Genomic DNA, 23,110 nt, shown 5'->3' on the forward strand with positions numbered 1-23,110 from the left:
GCCACTCTACAACTCCATGACAGTTATTTAGTCACAACTCTAAAGTAGGAAGGCTAATGTGTATATTGCAGGCTTTAAAGATGAAGTGAAATAATGCTTGTAGAGTGTCAAGGTGGCGCTCAATAAATGGTGCTTGTGTTGACTGTTGATAGGAGAGGAAATAAGGATCAGTTATCTACTATAAAGCAAAGCACTACTGAAAGAGAAATCAAGACAACCCAATCAAATAATAAATTACATATGACAGGGAAAATAATCCATATTTGCTCAAATTTTCCAACTTGACTGTTCCAAATTTTCTAGAGAAAGAGGAGAGAAGTGTTAATAACTGGAAGTATTGGTCAATAGCTTTCAATTTGTCTTTCCCACTGTGATACACTTAATAGATGGTGGTTATATTTATAACTCATTCCTTTGTGAAATTTCTGGTACTAAAAGTAATTCCATCTGTTTCTATCCCACTCAAGATAGGCTATTGCAACACAAGTGAATTTGACATTACAAATGAGGGAGACTAGAATCTGTTCTGATGTAACTTAAATTATTTGCAAATGTATGTATTTTACCTATCATTAATTACAAATGTATTTGAAATGATCTCATAATGGGTCAAGCTTCAACCTTATCATTTCACAAATGAATAGCATAAGACTCAGTGGGACTAAGTGACTGATTCAGTCTAACAGTTAATCTGTGGCAAGAATGAACCAAATCCAGAGTTCTTTCCACACAATTCTATCAAGATCTTAATTTCTACATGATCTTGTGTTCCTCAAAGCCTTTAAGGTACACATGTACAGCAGCTGAAACCTAAGGATTCATGATGTTTATTATTTTTGATATGTCTAAAAGACCATCTCCTAGAATGGTGGGTATTTGGAGGATTTGTCTATGTGTCACTTTACTCAACACAAATTTATTAAGGCCAACATGCCTTAGGCCTGGGGATCTAGAAAAGAACTAAACAAAATGTCTGCTTTCATTTCTATTGGGAGAAGTGAACATAAAATTATATTAACCAGTTAAATTTAAAATAGAGTATTTTAGCTAATGATAGTATTATGCAAGAAAATAAAACAAACAAGAAAGGGACAACACAGGAATAAGTGGGAGGAGTACAATTAATGAACAGATGCATTTATTTATTTCATTGTCATTTGATAAAGAGATAGAGTGGACTGAGAGGCAATCAGTCCTACAACATGCCCAGTCACGTCAGGAAATATCCATCAACTGTCTTATCTCCCTGTGGAGCTTTCATTTAATTATGTAGTGACACATTTTACCAGAAGAAAAACGTGCCTCATGATCTGGCATGGAGGAAAATCAAATCTTAGCCAAAACCCTTAGAAAACAGAACATGGAAGGATTATAGTCAAACTGTTTTAAATGTTCTCCACATTCTTTATATTCTTTATTTTTTAATGATTTACTATTATATGTACAATATTTAAAAAAAATTTGCTTTATTTAAGCTTAGAATGCCATATTGAGTAAATCTCTGATTGGGTATATTCCTCTGCTTTACCCATACACTATGAACATTGCACAAAAAAAAAATACAATGTGATATTCAGAAATTTGGATGTTTATTGCTGCTTTAGGGATTTCAAAATTGGTTTTTAAGATTTCTTTAGCCTTTTCACAATTATTCATTTGAATCATTTTCTAACATTAATGAGAGTATATATATTTTTCAATGTCATCTTCATTGCCAAATAAATATCTCCCTTCCCAGTGACATGTGCAAAATATTAAGATCTGATATATCTGTGTAGGAGAGGAAACAAGGTGAAAATGAGGATATTTTAGTGTAATGTAGGAGGGAGAGTGGGGTCTCCCATGCTGTGATTAAGTGCTAGTAAATATTCACAGTGAGCAGAGGATATAAATGATATTTTTGCTTATTTGTTTTCTTGATTTTTAGTCTTTCCAATGGAACAGAAATGGAGACAGTTATCTGATAAGTTATGAGACTTTATCTAGGACAACCTTCCCCATCTAATGAGATTGGATGAGCACTTACTTTCAATTGCCTTGATTTTATTTTCCCATGGGACACAGGCAGCTTTGAAGTTCTCAAAATCACGTAGAAATTTTACCCATTTCTGAAAAGGAAGTCAAGTACAACAGTAAAAGCCAACTTCTTGTTTGTCAAGAAAATCATCCTCCATCCCCATTCCAAAATCTAGACAATGAGCTGGGAAGATTTCTCTGGAGCCACTTAACACTCATTATAAATAGGGAAAAAAGCCAGTTTTGCTCGCCTGTCTGTTCTCCACTGATCCCCCAGACAAATTTAATTTAAAAATGTTTATTGAACCCCTCATTTCACAGAAAATATGCTGATCAATGACGGGGAGAATGAAGAACAAATTAAGAAATAGACACAATGGACTGTGTTGGTGCACTATGGGTTCCTTGGCAGTGGGTGTGGTGAGGTAACTGTACATTTAAAGAGATGTGATCCTGTATCTCCAAATCATATGCAGTTTGTGAAACAATGCTACCTCAATAAAAAAAAGAAAGATCTGCTTTTTCTGCTATAAAATTAGAGATCAAGAACTAAGTTAGCAACTAATATAGTAATCATTAAGTGATATATATTTATTTAAACATATATTGCATAAAGAATTAATGGAATGTGAATGAGATTTAAGACATAGTTCCTGCTTCTAAGTCTATTAAAATAGACTGCATATCTCAGGAAAGTTCAGTAGTGGACAGTAAGTACTATGACATGGATATTTTTCATTTTGGTAAAGGCAAAGTAACTGCTAAATGGAATGGCCTGGTATAATAAAGAAGAAAAGAAGAAAAAATGAATCAATTTTCATAAAAGTTCTACCTTCTGTGTTTATACAACAATTTTGGGCCATGGATAGTCAAGAGGAACACTAGGGAGAAGAAGATTGGGGCAGTGAACTATGCATGTGCAGATCATGTTAGATGTGCAGATCATGTTGGAATAATGTTTGAGATGGATGGGTAGAATCTATATAACAGTAAGAGACAAGCCTGAAGTTCAAAAGACTACTCAAACTTGAACCAACCCATCTACAACAGAGTGGATAAATAGATACAACAGAATGTATGTCTTCATATAATGGAACAGACAACAATAAAATGAACAATAACAAAAACCTCACAACAACATAGATTTACTTCATGAATAAAATACTACATCAAAGAAGCCAGTAAGAAAACCATTATATGTTTCCATGTATTTACATTGTAAAAACAGATAAAACTAATCTATTATTTATAACTACATGAAAAATATAGATTTATTGTTATATGTATATATCTCACATACATAGGATAATTAATATATATGAACTCTGTTCTTAAAACTCTCACCTTTGTGGGTGTATATTTAAAGTACAGTGCTTTACCATATGTGGAGGGGAAATAATAATACTTGATCAGCCATGAAAATATGAAAACTTTATAAGATACAACAAAGTGCTTAGTACATAGTAAGTACTATACAATAAATGTCTTTTAAAATTTCTTTGTTTTTATTCTTATTTTCTATCCTATTTATAGTTGATATTCCTGGTAAAGAGCTATATGATGCTTTAACTTAGACATTTTAGGAAAGAAACCTTGACCCACAAAAACCTTTGCTTCCAGGAATTAAAACAGAAAGAGCAGACTTTTACATTTAGAAGTGACAAAATCATACAAATTGGATTTCTTTTGTCATAAATTCATGTTTTTCACTTACTTTTAATTATTTTATAAAGTCCTTTTGGGTAAATTTTCCTCTGAACCAACCCCTCCTCCTAATTTTACTATCACAGATACATTGTATATGTATATCTGTGCAAAAATTTCTTTTATATATAGTGCAAAAATTTCTTTTATTCTCAGAACAAAACCAATTTTCATCCCCTTGTGGATAACATAATCTCCATTGGGACCACATAGCATAAACCATGGAGCATTATAAAAATACTTACTTTAGCCATCATCATTTTAAATGCAAACCACCTCTTTCCTTTTCCTTTCCCAAGAGCCCCTTCATTTTCACTCACAAATTTTTTTGCTTTCCTAAGAAAATAAAACAAAATTAGAGGCAGTTGTGGGTGGGACTGAAATAGGCTATAAAGGTAGTAAATATTTAATTGCAAACTTATTTCTTCCTAACACTTGGAGATACTCAAAAAAGGGAATCTATTCCAGATTTCATAGCCTAGGGAATTGAAATAGATGATTAAGTTTTTTTAAATTCTGGTCAGGAATACTAAAATATTTAGTTTCATTTTTCAGATGAAGTCATCAAAAAGCCAGGAATCTATGTTAAGTGTCAAAACAGAGAAGCTTAGATCTCTTTTATACCACACAAAATTGAATCTGAAATTGACTTCAAAATCTGGCAGTCAGAATGTTTATTTTAAAATACTTTCTTTGCTTCCTTTTTAAGAATTACTTTTTTAATAGGGCAGAGAGTTTAGGGCAAACTGACACAGAACACACTTCCTGACCTGGTATCTAATCTCATAAAAGCAATTATGACTTAAAAAAGAAAACTCATATTATATAAAGCAGATAGTGTTGCAGGAAGAGAGAAAGGGAAGACCTATATTTTTTTGTATCATTCAGAAAAGTCTTCAACTTAAACTTTAACATGATTCCCAAATATTTGTACATTCAGTAGTCACGTGACTGTCTTTGTCCATGGAAAAGGCGTGAATTCACCAAAACAGATTATGTTAAGTATACTACAATTTTTTCAGCCTTGCTTGGCATTTTTGTTGTAATTGTGTAATAATTTTTTAAAAAATTAATTGTTTTTCAAAATTTATAAATAACCCAGGTTTTTTAAAACTCTCAGGATCTTTAAAGGGTATTAATACATAGTGAGAAGAATAGATAACCCAAACCTGAATTGCAATCTGTCATCAGATGGATGGCCTTTAGTATGTGTGGTTTTATAGGCAAGGATCTTCAAGGCATGACTATAAATTAAATAGCTAACACTGGAGTATATCTTTAAAAATGAAGGGTTGCTGAAGAATCTATGGATGAGGTCTTAGTATCGATGCTATGCCAAAGATTGCACAATATCAATGATTGAGCCATAACATACACTGTTGGCTTAGCCTATACTAGAATGTACTGATGATTCCTCACCTGAGCCCTACACCCACCCAGACTTGCCAGAGAAACACAAGCATAATTGAGAAGACTCTTCAGTCATAGACACCTTCATTCAAGCAATGAATTGATGGCAAGGATAATAGCTTGTCCCTTTGTATGGTCCACAGCAGTGACCATGGGGAGGTACATAATAAACCTTAACCTTTTGGAAATGGAGCTGAATGGTATACCTTGGAATAGTTACCAACAGTAGAGCATACTAATTATTGTCTTGTCTACACCAATGAATGTTAGAAGGTAAAGCCATTCCTAGTCTTTGGAATTGCATTTATCTTCATTAGTTTTTTTTTCAGACACTTATGGAAATGAAGAAGGTACAGTCTTTGATGTCAAACATCCTGAAATTCGAAATGCCAGGGCTGTGGACGTTAATTGAAAATCAGTTTTTAAAGCATTCTACACATTCTAAAATGTTCAATAAGCTACATCAAAGTATAAACTGAATGCTCACAGCTGGATGTTTAGAGTTAGTCAGTCAAGAAAAAGCATCACATGTAAGCACTCACTGTGTTTTAGAGATGGTAAGACAGGAGTGAGTGTGGCACCTAGCAGACCCTTTATAAAATATTAAACTGATATAAACTGAGAATCAAATAACTGAAGTTCTAACTCAACATCTGCAACTTGTCTCTGTGACCTTGCCTACATTTTTTATATTCTCTGTCTCACGCTACAGAGGAAAGCACACTCTCCCAGAACACCTGAGAAAGATCTGGCACAGATTACCTATTTACTATGTGACTTTAACAGATGAATATTCTCAAACAAACAAAAGTCAGACAATTGCCTTCCTGCTCATTGGGGTGGTGGCAAAAATAAGGTGAGACTTTAATATGAAAATAGTAAAGGGGCTATTACACAGTTAATTCTACCAAAGTGTAGGCGAGAATTGCTGTCACATAATTCAAATTTGTACATAGCACAAAGCTTGTGTTTTCTTATGTGTGATTTTTATCTATAAAACACATGAGGTGAATGCTGAACTGTATCCCACAAAAACTAGCAGTATAGGAGTACATAGCTACTCCTCATCCACATCACACATCAGAAAAGACACCTCCATTCACAGTTGCTGTCCCATGGACCCTCCTTCCATGTTTCACAACTGACTTAAATCACAAGGTGCGATTTAATTTCTATAAGCTAATGATGTTTTTCAGGTCTTTTTTCAAGGTAAACTATCAAATTTATTGTAGATTTAGGTATTTCTTAAACATGTAACATGTAAAATATTGCTGTCATTTGTAAATTTTATTATTTCTGATGTGTTACTGATGATGTTTTTAAAACTTGTGCATCTATCCCCACTTTTTCCATAAATTCTGGTTTTCAAGGCCCAAACTATTTTGGATAGTTTGATAAATTTGAAGAACCTAAATATATTGAAGCAGAATTGATGATAATTCAGTTATTTGGGACCAAGAATTTTGAAATTTACAAAACCAAGTATACATAAGAATTATGACAACATCCTCTCTTAGTAGTAAAATCAAAATTTGTCTTTCAAATGTAATACAGTGTCTCCTTTATAAGCATATATACTACAAAAGATATATTGCAGATAATTTAAAAGATACACAGATTGACCTATGAGAATGATGTTACTTTCTAGCTGAGTGACCAATTAGAAAACATGGCTGTGGTAAGCAGTCAGAAGATTAAGGAAATAGCCATTCAGTTCCATATTTCTGACAAGAATTTTTTTTTTTTTTTGTGAACTCATGATTACGTTGCAGGAATACTGAGCTGGCATGATTCAAGAGGAAAATGGGAAGGCAGAGTGTTAGCCAAATGAACATCAATACAAAATTAATTAGAAATTCATTTAACTCTATGAAACTTGTTTACACGGTATACATGAGTTTTGTCAGTTTTAATAAATACAATTTTCCATTAAACACTCTACTTGGGTTTTCATTGTTTCTTCAAGTGCCAAGTTTTCTCTAATGTTAGGTACAATTCATACTTCTTTCTCAACTATGTCTCACCATACCCTCAATACATATATCCTGGCTTAGGGTTTTCAGATAAAAGTCTGGACTTTGCCATACTCCACGTAACCTCAGGTGTGAATTTCTTTATTTTCTGAATTTCCTCCCAAATTTTATCCCAGAACCACTGTTCTATTCCTGCTCACTATTGGCCAAACTAACTACTACTCACAGCCTATCAGGAATCTAGAGATGACATTAAGACAAAGCTATGGTTGGACAGAAAATAGCTGTTTAGCAAGAACAGATTTTTGATCCCCCCCCCCCCCAATCTATGCTCTCGAGACATAGATCAAGTTCTTAAGCTTGCAGGGCTAGTACAGAGTACTGGGCTGGAAAAGTTCAATGAGTCAGTCAAAGAACAGTCTTAACACTATTTTTAGGGCTGACCTTTGCAGTGAGTTGGCATGATTTCAGATGGAAGAAAACTTACATCATCCAATGCCATTTTCCATGATAACAGATTTCTTCACTAGAAAACAGCTCTCATTGTGCTATTACAAATATAAAAATATCTAATGTGGGGCCCTCCCTGGTGGTGCAGTAGGTTAAAGCACAGCACAAAGAAGCTTAAACCACTTCCACATGAGTTCGATCCCCACCTGCCCCGGAGGTGACCACATGGCGTGGCAGACCTCTCCTGGCCCACCCGCTGCTCCCCTCAGGAGTGGACTTCGTCGATCTGCCTGTTCTGCACCCCACTCTGTCTCTGGTGAATCCTCTCACCCTCCGCATCTCTGGCCTGTAACCCAGTTCTGTATGAATAAATAAATAAATCTTTTAAAAAATATATCTAATGTGGAGATAAAATACTAATACCTATGACACTGAAGTGTTCATGACAGAGATCAAAATGTAATAAAGAGCAAGCTCTATGCAAACAAAAAAGCAAGACATTTCTTGCTATTGTTCCTATAGTTAATCTATTTCCTACCCATTTGTACTTATCTAAATCATTTAAAGGGACTGTTTTTTCTACATAGCTAAAATAAAATGGGCTTTTTGGATAAACTCTGAATGTCTACTGACCTCAGAACATCCAAAAGTCTGACTGAAAAGTGCTTGTCATCCCCCTGAATTGCATTCACCAAAAGCTGCCTGCCAAGACTGTAATCCAGTCTTGGAGCTCAGAGCTCAAGCTGGCCCTGGTACAATATACACAGCTCTTCAAGTTGTAACCCCAACCCTGGGATAAATAATTGAGTGAGGTCTATTTAATGACAATAATACCTGGCCTCATCATTAATTTATCAACCCCTTGTTTTGGTAATTAGAATAATAAGGTTTCAAGGGCTTCAAGGATGCTTTCACAGTTTGTTGAAGGAGCACACTTGGGTCTAACTGACAAAACTGACAAAACAGATAATTTACCCACACACATGATACAACCCTGATTGCACAGGAAAGTGAGGCCATGCTACTCTGTCCTTGCACATTCTCTTCCAGGAAACATGTTCTGTACTTGGGGTAGGTTAAGTTGACTTTTTCTCTTGTTTTCAGTTTGATAGTTTGATTGGGCAATCAGTTTATTGCTCAAGTGAATTAAAGACATTTCAAAACTGGTCTTTAAGGCAACTGTGACCCAAATGTATACTCATGAGCACTTCCCATAGAGCGATAGAAGAGTAAGTATTTTTTACTGATCAAATGTAAAAAAATTCACCATATAACTTGACTAAAAATAAGAACTCTGCTTTTTTTCTAAAATATTGAGTAAATGGGAGAAAGGTGCAGAGGTAAGAAGCTACTCTAACATGCAGAAACTGCAGATAATATTACCATATGATTGTCTGATAGAATAATTTTAACGTATCCTTCCTAATACTGGAGTGACAACTCAAAACATATGTTCATAGAGAGCATTCTCATAGATATAATAGTGAAGATGCTCAGTTGCTTCCTCTATTAAATAATAATATGTAATGTTATTACATAATAATGTAATGTTTTATGGCAATGTAATGTAATGTTTTCATGGCAAACAGTAGGGCACTAACAGTAAGAACTATTATTAATAGGACTTCAATTTTAATGTTGAGTCTCCAAATTATGAAGTTGAGAAAGGAATTAGACATAATTCCAGGTAAACCTACCCCCACCCCACCCAAATAAATTCTTTTCTCCTGGGTCTCACATCTCCTAATGAGATGTGGAAATAGTAGGAATTGTATTTGTTAAGCTTTGTCCCTCGCTAGCTACATACTTTGGGAGAGATGATATTCATTCCCACCTTTCTTACCCATAAAATGTGACCAGCAGCAGTAACAGGGAGTGATAGTTATTATATACTAAGAGCCAGCCATAGGCCAGAAACTATACATGTACATCATCTCACTTACTCCCCATAAACTCTTATTAGGTATAAGTATTATTAGTCCCATCTCAAAGATGAGTTTGAAGTTAGTAAAAGAAGTGCCCAAGATTACCCAAGGAGAACTGGCGCAGCTCTTCTGTGTTTTGATAAGTGCCTCCCATTTCTCCAGAAGACACAATTATTCACCTGATGGGACTGGCATCAGGGCATATAAAAGTTGAGAAAACAAGAGCAAAGCTATACTTGAAATTGATACACTGTGGGCAAATAGTATTTGTGATTATTATTCAAAACTAGTTACTATTTTTATACAGAAATATTAATGACATGTCAAATAAAACTTCAGAATAAAGAAAAATGTGTACACAACTTTTGTAACTATATAAAAAGTGTGTGAATGAGCATAAACTTAGCAATTATATAAATGACTAGTTCCTCTATTCTCCGAAATTTAAATCTTGTGTTAAAGTGTTGTTTCTGGAAATAAAAATATTTTTGCTTGCATTTTTCAAGACACTGTGCCATAGGAAGAAGGGAAAAAATGTGTTCCTATGTGTCCCTATATGTAAGGAATTCATAGTTCCATAAGAAAAAATGATATAGCTAAATAGGGTACCATTCAAATACTATACTACTATATGTATAATAGTAACTGCTATAAGATTCAAATGAGAGTGTGGGATATTTGAAAGAAAATCTGAGTGAAGAGACAATTCAGTTTCATTCTAAGAGGGCATGTTAGCACAAGAACATGTCTTCAGGTAGAGAATGAAGAGAACTGTCTAAATGCATTAGAGGAAGATTTGGCACACCTTAATAATGTAAGAATCAGCAGTGTAGATTTCATTCTGATGTCATAAGGACCTAAGAGTGTTTTTGAGAAGAAAATTGGTAAGTACAATACAGTGCTGTATAAAAAGAGTTATAAAAATTGATATAGGATGAAGTAGAGAAAAACAAAATGAATGGCTAGATACAATTTGATTTTCAATGCCTTAAAACAGGCTGTTTCCTCTTTCTAGAATGCCCTTCCCTTCTTTACCTGCTTTCTTCCTTTTACACTTTAGTTCCAGAGGCAGGCTAACGTTCAATTTCCTCCATAGTATATAGTTTCCCTGTTTCTTTCTTTACAACACTCCCCTCCAACTCCAGGTCAGGGTGACTTAACATCTGTTCCTTATGTTGTAATTATCCATATATTGTTTTCTAATCCATTTTCACTATTGTACTGTGATTTTTCAAAAGTAAGATCTATGTCTTTTGTTCTAATTTCACAGTACTTAAGAAAAAACTTGTATAAAAGTGACTTTCAACAAATGGTAACTGAGTGAATACCAAAAAAGAGATAGGATGATTATGAACTAGTTCTTAAACTACCTACACCTCAGAAGTATTTGTCTGATCTTTTAAGAAATTTCAAAGTCTAAGTCTCCCCTGTCCCAAACCCTTAGGTCACTGTTTCTAGGACTGAAATACAGTCATCAGTATTTTTTTTATTTTAGATTTTATTTATTAATGCATACAGAACTGGGTTACAGGCCATAGGTGCAGGTGTGGTGAGAGGAGTCACCAGAGACAAAGTGGGGAGCAGAACAGGCATATTGACCAAGTACACTGCTGAGGGAAACAGCAGGCAGGTCAGGAAAGGTCTGCCATACTATGTGGATCACCTCCAGGTTGGGGCAGGGTGGGGACTGAACTCATGTAGAAGTGGCTTTAGCTTCTTAGTGCTGTGCTTTAACCTGCTGTGCCACCAGGGAGGGCCTAGTCATCAGTAATTTTTTAAGCTCAACTTATTCTACTATGTAACAAGCTGGAAACAAATTTGGAACTAAACCAAATTTCATTTACTGCAAGTAAATTTAGGTTGTTAAGCAGTTTTAGCTATATACATACATATACATACATATATATATATACATATACATACATACACATATATATATACATATACATACATACATACATATATATAACATGTGCACTACCATCAGGCCATAAAATTGCTCCAGTGTTACCATGGACTGACGGTAGTGTACATATTTTGGACCTTGATAAACTGACTTTTAAAATACGTCCCATGCCCATAGCTTACTCTCTTCATCTTACATCCCTAAAGAGGGGTAACTGATTCAAAACTTCTCAAAATATTCAAAAATATGTAAGAAGTATCAGAGAGAGAGATTACCAAGATTTCTAAAACTTTCACTAGCAATAAATATTAGTGTGATCTGTGCACAAAGAGTTCTGAAGACAATTTTGATGATTTTTTCACTGGCTATGATGACTCACAGAGCCATGTCAAAGTCAGCTGCTGATGCTGGTGAATAACTAAAGCAAAGCTTGGGTGGATAACATTTTTATTAAGTTCAAAGTTGCTACCCATGGAAAATTTTTAGATTTAGGATGATTTCTTTACTCCTTGGGGTTATGAAATAATGCTAGTATTCATTGTTGCTTTAAATGCCAAATAAAGACAACACACTTTAGTCACACCCTAGAGGTCAGCACAGCATCTTAGTAACTATAGATGGATCAAGACAGAAACAATATAGCTGAGCTTTAGTGAGTAAGTAAGAAAAAGAAAGCACACTAGATCCTCTTTCTCCTTGCTAAGCATTTTCCTAATTCTGCTCTGCACCTGGTTACTTCAAGATTCAACATGCAGTTAAAAAATATTCCAGGGCCCTCCCTGGTGGCGCAGCAGGTTAAAGCACAGCACTGAGAATCTAAAGCTGCTTCCGCATGAGTTCAATTCCCGCCTGCCCCGGAGGTGACCACATGGCGTGGCAGACCTCTCCTGACCCGCCCGCTGCTCTCCTCAGCAGTGTACTTCGTCGATCTGCCTGTTCTGTTCCCCACTGTCTCTGGTGAAGCCTCTCACCGCCCCTGAACTTCTGGCCTGCACCCCAGTTCTGTATGCACAAATAAATAAATCTGTAAAAAAAAAAAAAATATTCCATTGTATTATAATGGCAGGGAAGAGGGAAAAGAAGAACATACAGATTTCCTTAAGAGTAAAAAGTTTGTTCTGGTGTTTAGATATTGGTCATGGAATAAACTGCATTTCTGTCACAAAAATGACACTTCAATATCCCATGATTCTGTGATTGTAACATTATTGACAGAAACAATGTATCTACCTAAATCATCATGAAGAATTCTTTCTCAGTATATATAGCAGTCCAAACAGTAACTCTATAATACCTTTCTAGATCTTCTTACTAAGTTATTTTTGACAATAATTTTCATTTATGTGATTACAAACGTGCATGTGTATGTGTATGTGTGACTGTATACATATGTGTGTGTGTTTTGTTTTAAATAATTAATTGAGCATGGAATTAACAACACAAATACTTGAAAATAAGGGTGATATTATACAGATTGCAGAGTTCTGGACTATATCCTTAAGGCATTCAGGTATATTCTAAGCTTCTATTATCATCATCAAAGATTTACACAAAATGGGGATGTTTCCTCTCCCCTCCTTAACTATGGGAAATTTATTTTCAGAAATAGGTAGAAATAATAATCAAAGTCTAAACTTCTATACATAGTTGTAAGGACCATCTGAAATTAATTAACTTATTTTTATCATTCTTTCATTCTCTCTTTACTTAGTGATTTTTTAAAATTATTTATTGTGCTTTATATTCTTAGCATTCTTAAATTCTTTGAAATCAATAAAAGAAACATATAGGTTCCTTTATAATGGTTAAACTCTGTTTAGAAAAGTGATGTATAGGCCCATAAAATGATATATATAGTAGTACTAGACAACCTTAAAGTGAAAAGGTAGAGCAGATTGGAGGCTTGAGAGCTTGCTGAAGACAATGTAAATAAGATGAGAATTAAACTGGACATGAAAGGCTGATAGAATTCAAGTAGGCAGAGAAAGGCATTCTAGGCATCAGTTTGTAGGAATTTCCCTAACAAAAGAGATATTCCTACCATCAATCTCATATACAATCTAATGTTCTCATATACATTGACATCCAACTCTTCACAAGGCTGTTCACAGGATTTGGTAGACAGACAGCCAATTTTGTTTGCTTCATGTGCATTCAAATCAAACACAGCTAATGAATTCTGAGTACTGTCAAACAGGAAGATTCAGAGGACACTGGCCCAGAAACAGAGATGCATTCTGCTTTGAAAATTTGGGCAAGGCCCTCCCTGGTGGCGCAGCGGGTTAAAGCACAGCACTGAGAATCTAAAGCTGCTTCCGCATGAGTTCAATTCCCGCCTGCCCCGGAGGTGACCACATGGTGTGGCAGACCTCTCCTGACCCGCCCACTGCTCCCCTCAGCAGTGTACTTCGTCGATCTGCCTGTTCTGTTCCCCACTCTGTCTCTGGTGAAGCCTCTCACCGTCCCTGAGCCTCTGGCCTGTACCCCAGTTCTGTATGCACAAATAAATAAATCTTTAAAAAAAAAAAAGAAAGAAAATTTGGGCAAAATGCTTCTGCATAATACTTATGTATTTATAACTATACTCTGATAAACACTGCTAAGTATTATGAAGTATTTTTTCAAAATATTGTATGATGATGTTTAGGAGCGCTAAAATGCTTTAATTTGCTGTTAGAACACTATATCCTGCCTTTTGATCCATGAGTGGGTAAGAACTCTGAAATGATGGCAGTGAACTCTGCAAATAATCAAGACAACCTGATAAATTTGTTTGCTTAGCACTTGGCAGCACTACTTAGTCACCCACAAAGCATGCCACTTCTCTGTCAACTAGTCTTTCTGCTGAGTTGACTTGGGGTTTTCAGATTTCTTAGTATCTTTTCATTTTCTTCCATAACCTCCCTCCATCTAAACTTTACTGATCCCTATGCTCTGGTCAATAGATTTCAATAATTTATACATAAACTATAAAAAGTAATGTATCTTTATGTAGATATTTGAGTATATATGTGTATGAATATATATAGTACATAAATACATGTGTATGTATGTAAACTTATGCATATATATTGCAAAAACATAATATGACTACTAAAAGTTATTTATATTAGAAAACTTTCAATTTTCAGAATGAAGGGAATCATAGATATTATATTGGATATATAAAACTATTCCCCTTTCTTCCTGTCACATGACTCATTATGATATTCTAATACTAGATTTTTCAAAAATTTATATATTTACTATGTACGTTTCAATAAGGCCTAACCATTTTTATTCTACAGAAACATTATTTACATTTTCCAAAGTGGAATTCCAATTACATTCTTTGGTCATACACACACACACACACACACACACACACATTCTCAAAGACATTCTCAAAAATTATTTTCTTATTATCAACCTAATAATAGCTTCACAATTAGTACCTTCTCTGAGATCTGGATGGTACTTCTCCAAAACAAGGACATGTTTTTTCAAAATCACCTTATTTTGTGTTTATCAAGTACATATTTGTTTTCCTTTTTACTGTTAATGAATTATGTCAAATACATTTGAAAACATTCCCAGATACTTTAAAGTGATAATTAATGAATTTCTCCTTTTAATCACCTTTTAAAAGTAATATATTTAAAGATAGTCTAATAACAAGCTGTGAAAATTAGCTGTCACTAGAGCTGAAATTCTAAAGAGTGCAAGTATAAGTAAATTTGCTATTAAAAAAAAATTTAGAGAGTAGGATTCTCTAGCAAGCTAAGAAAAGTGATTCAGTCTTAGCATTTATGATATATTGACTATACTATAGAAAATGGAGTACAATGAAATACAATTGAGAAGATGACGTATAAATCAAACTATTTATCAAAAGAAAACCTTAGAATTTTCCTATGCTCAATATGTATTTTTTGTTGTTGTTTTTAATCTTACAGCAAACTATAAAATAATGTTAATAGTTTTAATTTTAGACTTATTGAATTCTAGATGTTTGTGGAAAGTAACAAATAAAGTTGATTACCAAGAACCTTAGAAAGCATTTTTTAATATTAACACACTTTAGAACTATTTTGTCCACTGACTAATATCCTTCTACCAGCCATTTTGGCAGACCTCAAGCTTAGTAACTAGGTCAGTTATGAGAGCTAGTAAAGTAAATACAAGAGTCATAAGTGCCTTCACCACTGTCTAAAAGAGAGAGGAGCTGTGGCTCTGTGGGCCTGAAAAGTCTGCCAAATCAAGGTGAAAAATAGAGCATCTCCAAAATAAATAAACAAATAAATAAATAAAAGATAAAGCAATTCCAGATGGTTTTGGTGAGCTGATGCAGTGGAGATAAGAAAGATGATATGAATTGCAAAACAAATAAAGGAGGTGAATTCTTGATAAACAAAAGTATATCTATCCCAAACATTTCAAAATGGACTTCCTTAACAGTTGAGTTTCCAAAATATGCAAGCCCTGAGGAAAAATAACTTACTTTTGCACTTGGTTCATTTTAGTATTCTTTAAGGGGAAATTTAAAAATAGTATTTGAAAAGCATTATTTAAATTAACCACAACTGTCTAAGTACAGTACTTAGAAATAACATAACAATATTAAAAGCTATAAGCTCTGAGACAGAAGAATTGCCAGCAAAATTTTGTTTACTTGGAAAGAACTTTTCTAATGCAGTAAAATGATGAGTTAGGCAACTCGTGGCAGGTGAACTCTAAATGTTAGCCAGAGCAGTTTTCTGACCTCAATCAAAAACTGATTATTCTTAAACACTTTTTTCTTCTGTCAGATGAATGTTTGAAGAGTGAAAGAACAAAAAAGAAAGAAGAAAGAGGAGAAAGCCTGAAACTGTCTGTGTATAACTAACAGATTTGGGAAGAAATTCCAGAATACAAAATGAAAGCTATCTAGCAGAATGTTAAGATAAAAAGCAAGGATAAGATGTTATTAATGAACTTTGGACCTTTATGAAATTATAGAATACTTGTCCCTCTCACAGGCAGCTCTAATTCAAGCATTTCATTGTTGTAGATTAAATAAAGAAAATATAGCAAGACAAGCAGTTCTCTTTAGCCTCTGTTTTCAGTTGTTTTAGAAAAAGGTCCCTTTAAGAATTAGCTAATCAAAGAGTATAACTAGATATTCCATTAAGGTACTGGAAATGAGTCTCTGAATGCTAAATGTTTAGGGATTTTGAACAGTTCCTAAACTTACAGTAGCTTGAAATTGGTCATAGCCAGAGTATTTATGCCATGGAAAAATGACAAGACTATAAATCAGACTTTAACACCAGCTATTTCTTTCCCTCTACTAGCCCATGTATCTAGGCTCTTAAAAATTCCCAGCCATGTTAATGGTTCTCTTTCCTTGGGAATGAATGCCCAATGACAATAAAATAGCAGCATTCATACTGTCAGTCACTCACACAGGAAACAGTAATGGAATGCTTAATAAATTGAATGCTTAGGACAAGACACTGTTAGGCCTTGAGGAATTAAGGAATTCTAAGAAAAATTTCATGTTCTAAAGAGAGAAAAAATGCATTCAGAAAAGATACACATACTATTTTAAAATTTGAAAATGCAAAACACTACCCATAGCATTTGAGCCAAATGGATAACAGAGAGAATATCTGAGTCCTAGTTCAACAGGAGCTAGCAAACAAAAGACCTCAGAGGGGAAACAATAATTCATGAGAGGAAGAAGGCAGTTCTAGACGAAGCACAGAAGAAAAGTGGAGAGAATAAAGTGAAAACTGTGCATAGAACATCGAAAGAAATTGAACTTACTTTACTGAAAAGCCTGAGTCAAAAGTGAAGTTGTATACACAGCAAAAAAAGGAATGAAATGTTGTAATGATAAGACACCAGTTGGACTCTTCTCTTTAGCAGTTCTTAAATGTGTGAGGCTATTTTACCTCTGAGAATCTGTTTTCTCCTCTGTAAAATTGGGATAACATTCTATTTTAAAATATTTTGTGAGGATTAAATGAGTCAATTGGTGCAGCATCTCCTAAAATAACATTGAATTTTTAAGAAGACACTCAAAACAAAAAAATTGGATGTGTTTTTGTCTATATCCAAACCCTCCTTGTAATCATCATCAATAACTAATGGCTTGTAAAGGGAGTTGGAATTCAAAGTATAAATTCATATTGTAGAGGTCAGTGTTCTATTTTTCTTTTTGACAAAAGCTTTTACATGTTGTCTTTTAATTACTGGGGATACGTTGAAGCTTTTGAATATAGAGATGACATGTTCAAGTGGTCTGTAAACTGAACACCCTAGTTAAAGTGCATGAACATTGCCTTTGGAGTTGCAAAGTTGAAATCTGTAATGTGAACTTGCTGAATTAATTAAGAACAATGGAGTCTACTATTTGGAATAGGTGGAATTTATGACATGTATCAAGCATAAATAATAAGGAATCAATTAGCTGATAATATTCAAGGAAACTCATAGGCAGTATCAACCTTATGAGCCTATGACCTGGACTTAGGTCACCAAATTCTAGGGGATCTAGTATTCCAAATACAAATGCTAAGTTTTGTGATACCTGCTACAGAAACATAGCAAATAGGCAATATAATGAACAAATAAGAGTATTATAGTTAGAAAAGGATGGATGACTGAATTATGATCTAATCATTTGGGGACCAATATTTGTCATCTAATATGGTTTAGTTCCCTCCACATCTGTTTTTCTCAAGAAAGGCAGTGCAAGTCATGACAGATCACCAAGCTAATTGGAAGGGACTGCTATGATAAGGAGTTCTTGCCCTGTCATAGGGAAAATACCTATTCTTGAACCAAGTATCTTCATTCTATGGGCTCTTTTGGGACCTTAGTCCTATAAACCACATCAGTAGGAGGAGAGATAGGCCATATGAATAGTGTAAAAACCAGAACCAAATAGTATGACCATGTTGCCTATTGTGATACCCTATTGTATCACTCTATTGCCATTCTATGACTGGTTAATTGTCCCACATTTTTGCCCTTGAGTGCTTTAAATTGACTTAATAGGCTAAGATCTCTGAAAAGTTTGTTCGAAGTATATCTAGAGACCTCCACTGCACAAACCAATTCAAATTGTAACGCTATTACTTAATAGTTGTCAGAACATAAGAAATTACGTATCCTCTCAGAATTCCAGATTCTTGATATTTCAAGTCAAATAATGCCAACCTTGAAGGTGGTTAAGAATAAGAAATAAAATTATGATACTACAATCATAATAGCTAACATATATGAATAACATTACCGTGTGTTGCTGCATATGCTTTATATCTATTAACTGATTTAATCCTCTCAATAATTGTGAAATAGAACTACTTTTAATCCCTACTTATATAAGTGAGGAAACTCAAAGAAGCAGCAATTAAGAAATCATAGTATAATGTTTGATACCTAGTAGGTACTTACTAAATAGTACAAAAATTGAATGTCAGTGCTACATCTTGATACACAAAATTCAAAGGTGCTCATTGCAGGCATATATCCATTGTTTGGATGAGAAAATTAATACATCCAGGTCATCTGCAAGGTACAAAAATGGAAGGCCTATGCTTTGTTTGAATTATTGGTTGCTGATGTTTGAATTAGAGGGTTCATATTGATACCTAAAAGTCTTAACTTCTTGTGTGAAGTTCCTCATTCCTCCACATTGACAGGTAAAGGAAAGAACTCTGTGAACTGAAATAGAGACCATGATGACTGCCTCTGAAAGTCTTAAGTTCTGGGAAACTTACAAAAAAGGGCCAATGACAGGAACTAAAGAAGTACTTTTCCCAGGTGGTTCCAGAAGAAAAAGACAGCCCATCACTTTCTGAGGACTATATTAGCTTCTTCCCAATCAAGAAGTAAAATGGGAAACTAACAAAAAGAAGTGTGAGAAGTTGAAGGGAAACTGAGTAACGACAAATGTTACCTTGAATATTACATGACTAGCTGATAATTTCAAGCATCTGTTTAAATGTAAATGAAACCCTAAAAGCAATATTCTTGGCTTTTCTTGGTGTTTAATAAATCACCCGGCCGAGTCAGCCAATGAACAACTCCCAGTAACACTGGCTTAATATACTACAAAACTCAGAAATTAAGTCAGTTTTAATAGCTTGAAAAAAAATTTCTGTTATCAAAATAATTTTAAAATGGCTGCTAAACAAGAGCGAGTCCCATGCAGAGGTATACTTGGAATGGGCCCATATCTTAATTTGTAGGCTCATGAAATGTTAGAACTGCCTCTCCTAAAAATGAGCTTCCTTAAAAATCCAGTTAAGTCAGATTTTTAAAAACTCTATCTGTAATTATCATATGGTTTCTCTCATTTGTAGAATATAAATAACAACAACAAAAAACCTTGTAAAGCACAATAAAAATAACTCTTAAGAGTCTGTGAAAACTATAGTGGGTACTACCATAGATGGGGGGGACGGCATGGAGAGTGTAAAATGATGATGTATTGGCACCGGAGCTTTGGTGGCGGCAGGACAAAGAAGCATGTGCACAGGGTGAAGTGGACATTTCTATTTCTGAATTTACATATTTTGTAATTGACTGGTAAATCAGTAAGTTTTGAAAAAAAAACTTAATTCTTATATTAATAGGCACAGAGTTCTTTTCAAATGCATACTTTTGATGGATGCATACACTATAGAGGACAGAGAGAAATTAGGTCTCCTCTGCTTGAATCTCGTATTGTTTCTGAGGAGAATCCCCCCACCCTTAGCTTTGCTGCCCATGCCCTGAAGGTATTTCATTAACTGACCTGAATATCAGGGCCACAATGTGAAAACCATAGGTCACCAACTAATGCCTTCATTTCATAAGGAAGTAAACTGGAGCTCAGAGAAATGGAGTCAATAGTAGAACTTAGACTGAAGTTCAACTTTCTTAATTTTCAACCCCAAATCTGTACCCCTATATCAAAATAAGAAGGCAGTTTACTTAGCTTTATCCACCAGGGGTTTTACTCTTCCACACAGAATGTTCTACTATAAATAAAGGTTTTAGGTTTCAGGATGTGGAGTAAGTAGACTCATTATTTACCACTGAACTATTTTACTTCACCTGTTGTGGGAGCTACCAGGTTAGTTTGGTCACTTTTATAGGTAAGAGCCACCAACTTTTGAGATTACCCATTCCATCAACAATTTGAAAACAAATTGTGCTTAAAATCCTCGCTGGATTTGGTAGTTTTTAGTCAGGTAACTAATAAAAATAAAGGAGCTGACCTTTAAGCAATTGGAAAACACACCACTATTTCCCTTTTCCAGTCCTCCCCACATATATACTTAACCTTCCAATAAATTCTCACCAATGGCCTCCCTGATGGCCTATGGGTTAAGTTTCAGTGCTACCACCATGACAGCTCTCCCATGGCAAGTGGCCTGAATTTGATCACTGGCCAGGGAGCTAATACACATGGCACAGCTGACCTCTCCTACTTCACCAACTACTCCCCTCAGCAGTGTATTTCAGTGGATCTTCCTGTTCTGCTCCCCACCGTCTCTAGTGAATTTTCTCATCAGAGTCTAAGACTCTCACTTCAGTCTAAGTTCTACTTTTGACTTCATCTGGCTGTCCTACACTCCAGCAAAAATAAAGTGAATATCATACAATAAATGACTAATTGTTTTAAAAAAATTTTAAAAACCTGTTCACCAAATGGAATCAAGTTTTTTTCCTCATAACTGAAGACAATCTCAACCTTCACTTACATCGATGACTTTAAGAGACAAAAATAAAAATCTGCATCTTAATCTGGGGCTAGATGCAACTGGCCCTTCACATTGAGATTCCTAAAAGGTTTAAGGCTACATGAGTATACAGAAATGTACTGACACACAGGAAAACATAAGAAATGATGAAATACATCATTTTCATAGGAGGGTGGAGATGAGGTAGCTGTTCTGCAGCCCTAAAGCATAAATTCAATTGCTGAGCACCAATTCCTGAGTCATATTTGAGAGACCATATGGATTTACAGCATGTTCTTTGAGCTTCTTGCCTATATATTTATTGCTTATATTATCTTTTCACCCTAAGTCTTGAGGTTGCTCATACTTCTAATGGTAGATATTCTTTCAGAATGTGGGAACTAACCCTGAGTATCCCACAATATCCTCAAACCCAGAAGCCACCGTTCTTAAGACTTCACTGTAATCTTAAAACTCCGTGCCTCTCTAAAACATGTCTTGGAAGTTCCTCTAGTTTTTTTGTCCAGTGCCAGATGGGAAGCCTGGGAACCCAGGTACAGAGCCAAGCCTGTGATCAAAATATCTGCTCTAGCTGGAAAGAGCCTGGTGCTTTGGATTTCACCAACAACAATGGCTGGAGGTTAGTTCTGTGAATAAAGCAACCCTTGGAAAACTCTTGCAAAGTTAGTTATCGCTGAAAGAAATAAAAGGTGGGAATAATGCTGCCTGACCCCCATGTTTTAGTGACATCAGGTAGGGAACCCTTTAAATACTACCAGATACTAACCACTTGTTCTAATAATGTGAAGGAGTCCAGGGAAAGGTTCAATGCAGCATTCAAAAAACTAGAAAGGGAGACAGGTTGGGACACTGTAGAACCAACTTCATCACAGAGGCTAAAAACAAGAGCATCAAGCTGACCGTAGGCATCAGCACCAGCTATGCAGACAGCTTAGAAGCCACATTCAGGGGCCCTTTCTGGTCATAAACATTCACAGCAAGACAGTGAGCATTGCTAAATGGGGAGAAGCCACAATAGTTTCTTCTTCGAGCCTAAATGTATGCTTCCATTCTGCAAACTGGCTGTGGCTTTGGTGATCTGAATCACTCTCTTGGTAGCAGGCCTAATCTGCTCCCTAACAGCATGGGTAGGAGGCAGCAAACTGGAATACTTAACAAAATCCAGCCAAGTAACATGAACAGTGACGTAGACTGTGTGGGCACTGTGCACACTGAAGAGCAAATGCCTTTTAAGAAGGGGCAGTTATGGATAGACCCCAGCTATTATTTTCATGTAACATGAGAGTAGGCCTTCCACTTGGAGGACTTTTTAATGTGAAATCTGCCATTTAAAATAGTTTGACCACAAAGTAGAAACATTATTACTTAAAAGTTAATGCAAATGTAATTGAAATCATAAATTTTTAAATTAAATTGTATATATTTTGTCACAATAAAAATGATAAAAAAAGAAACAAAAATCATGTGGAACATATAAATCCATATATAGGCCAAAGTCTGTTTTAAATTCCCCAAAGTCTGCCCTAGTAATAGAGCCTGGCATTGTCCTTTCTTGCATTCCAATCTCCTTCTCTCCCTGTTTCTAAAAATGGTTAAATCCCAGAGCCTCACCCAAGGTCCCAGGACCTGCAATCTGCTATAAAATTACCCTAAAGTTACACTTTGAAAGGTCTGAGAGTTTTCTTGCCATGGATTCTCACAAACTGTCAAGAGTCAGCACTTCAACACAGAGGGTTGGGGCGCTGACCCCTAACACGATAAAAAATATACATAACTGACTTCCCCAAAATTTTAAATATGGTTGTCTCTAATATTCACTCGGGATTGACTTGAGGAACCCACCCTCCCCACACACACACACACACACACATGCTGTACAAATACAAAATCCTTAGCTACTCAAGTACCTTATAGATAGCTCTCTATTTTACATGTGCAGAGTTAATCAACCAGATCTAATTGGTTGAATCTATGAATGAACCTAAGGATATGAAGGCAACTATATTT

The 23,110-nt window shown here is 35.0% G+C and overlaps 1 protein-coding gene across 1 annotated transcript in view; it reads right to left on the bottom strand.

The window, feature by feature from the left end:
* The window catches only part of TMC1 (transmembrane channel-like 1), a 132,352-nt gene that overhangs the window by 59,054 nt on the left and 50,188 nt on the right, over positions 1-23,110 (bottom strand). The window contains exons 5-6 of the mRNA XM_004677992.1: positions 3,966-4,056; positions 2,027-2,108 (exon numbers count right to left, since the gene is read on the bottom strand). Coding sequence (XP_004678049.1) covers positions 2,027-2,108; positions 3,966-4,056 — 173 coding nt within the window. The remainder of the gene's footprint in view (positions 1-2,026; positions 2,109-3,965; positions 4,057-23,110) is intronic.

The sequence above is a fragment of the Condylura cristata genome, unplaced genomic scaffold (assembly GCF_000260355.1).
Source record: "Condylura cristata isolate star-nosed mole 26May11 unplaced genomic scaffold, ConCri1.0 scaffold00006, whole genome shotgun sequence".
NCBI lineage: Eukaryota > Metazoa > Chordata > Mammalia > Eulipotyphla > Talpidae > Condylura > Condylura cristata.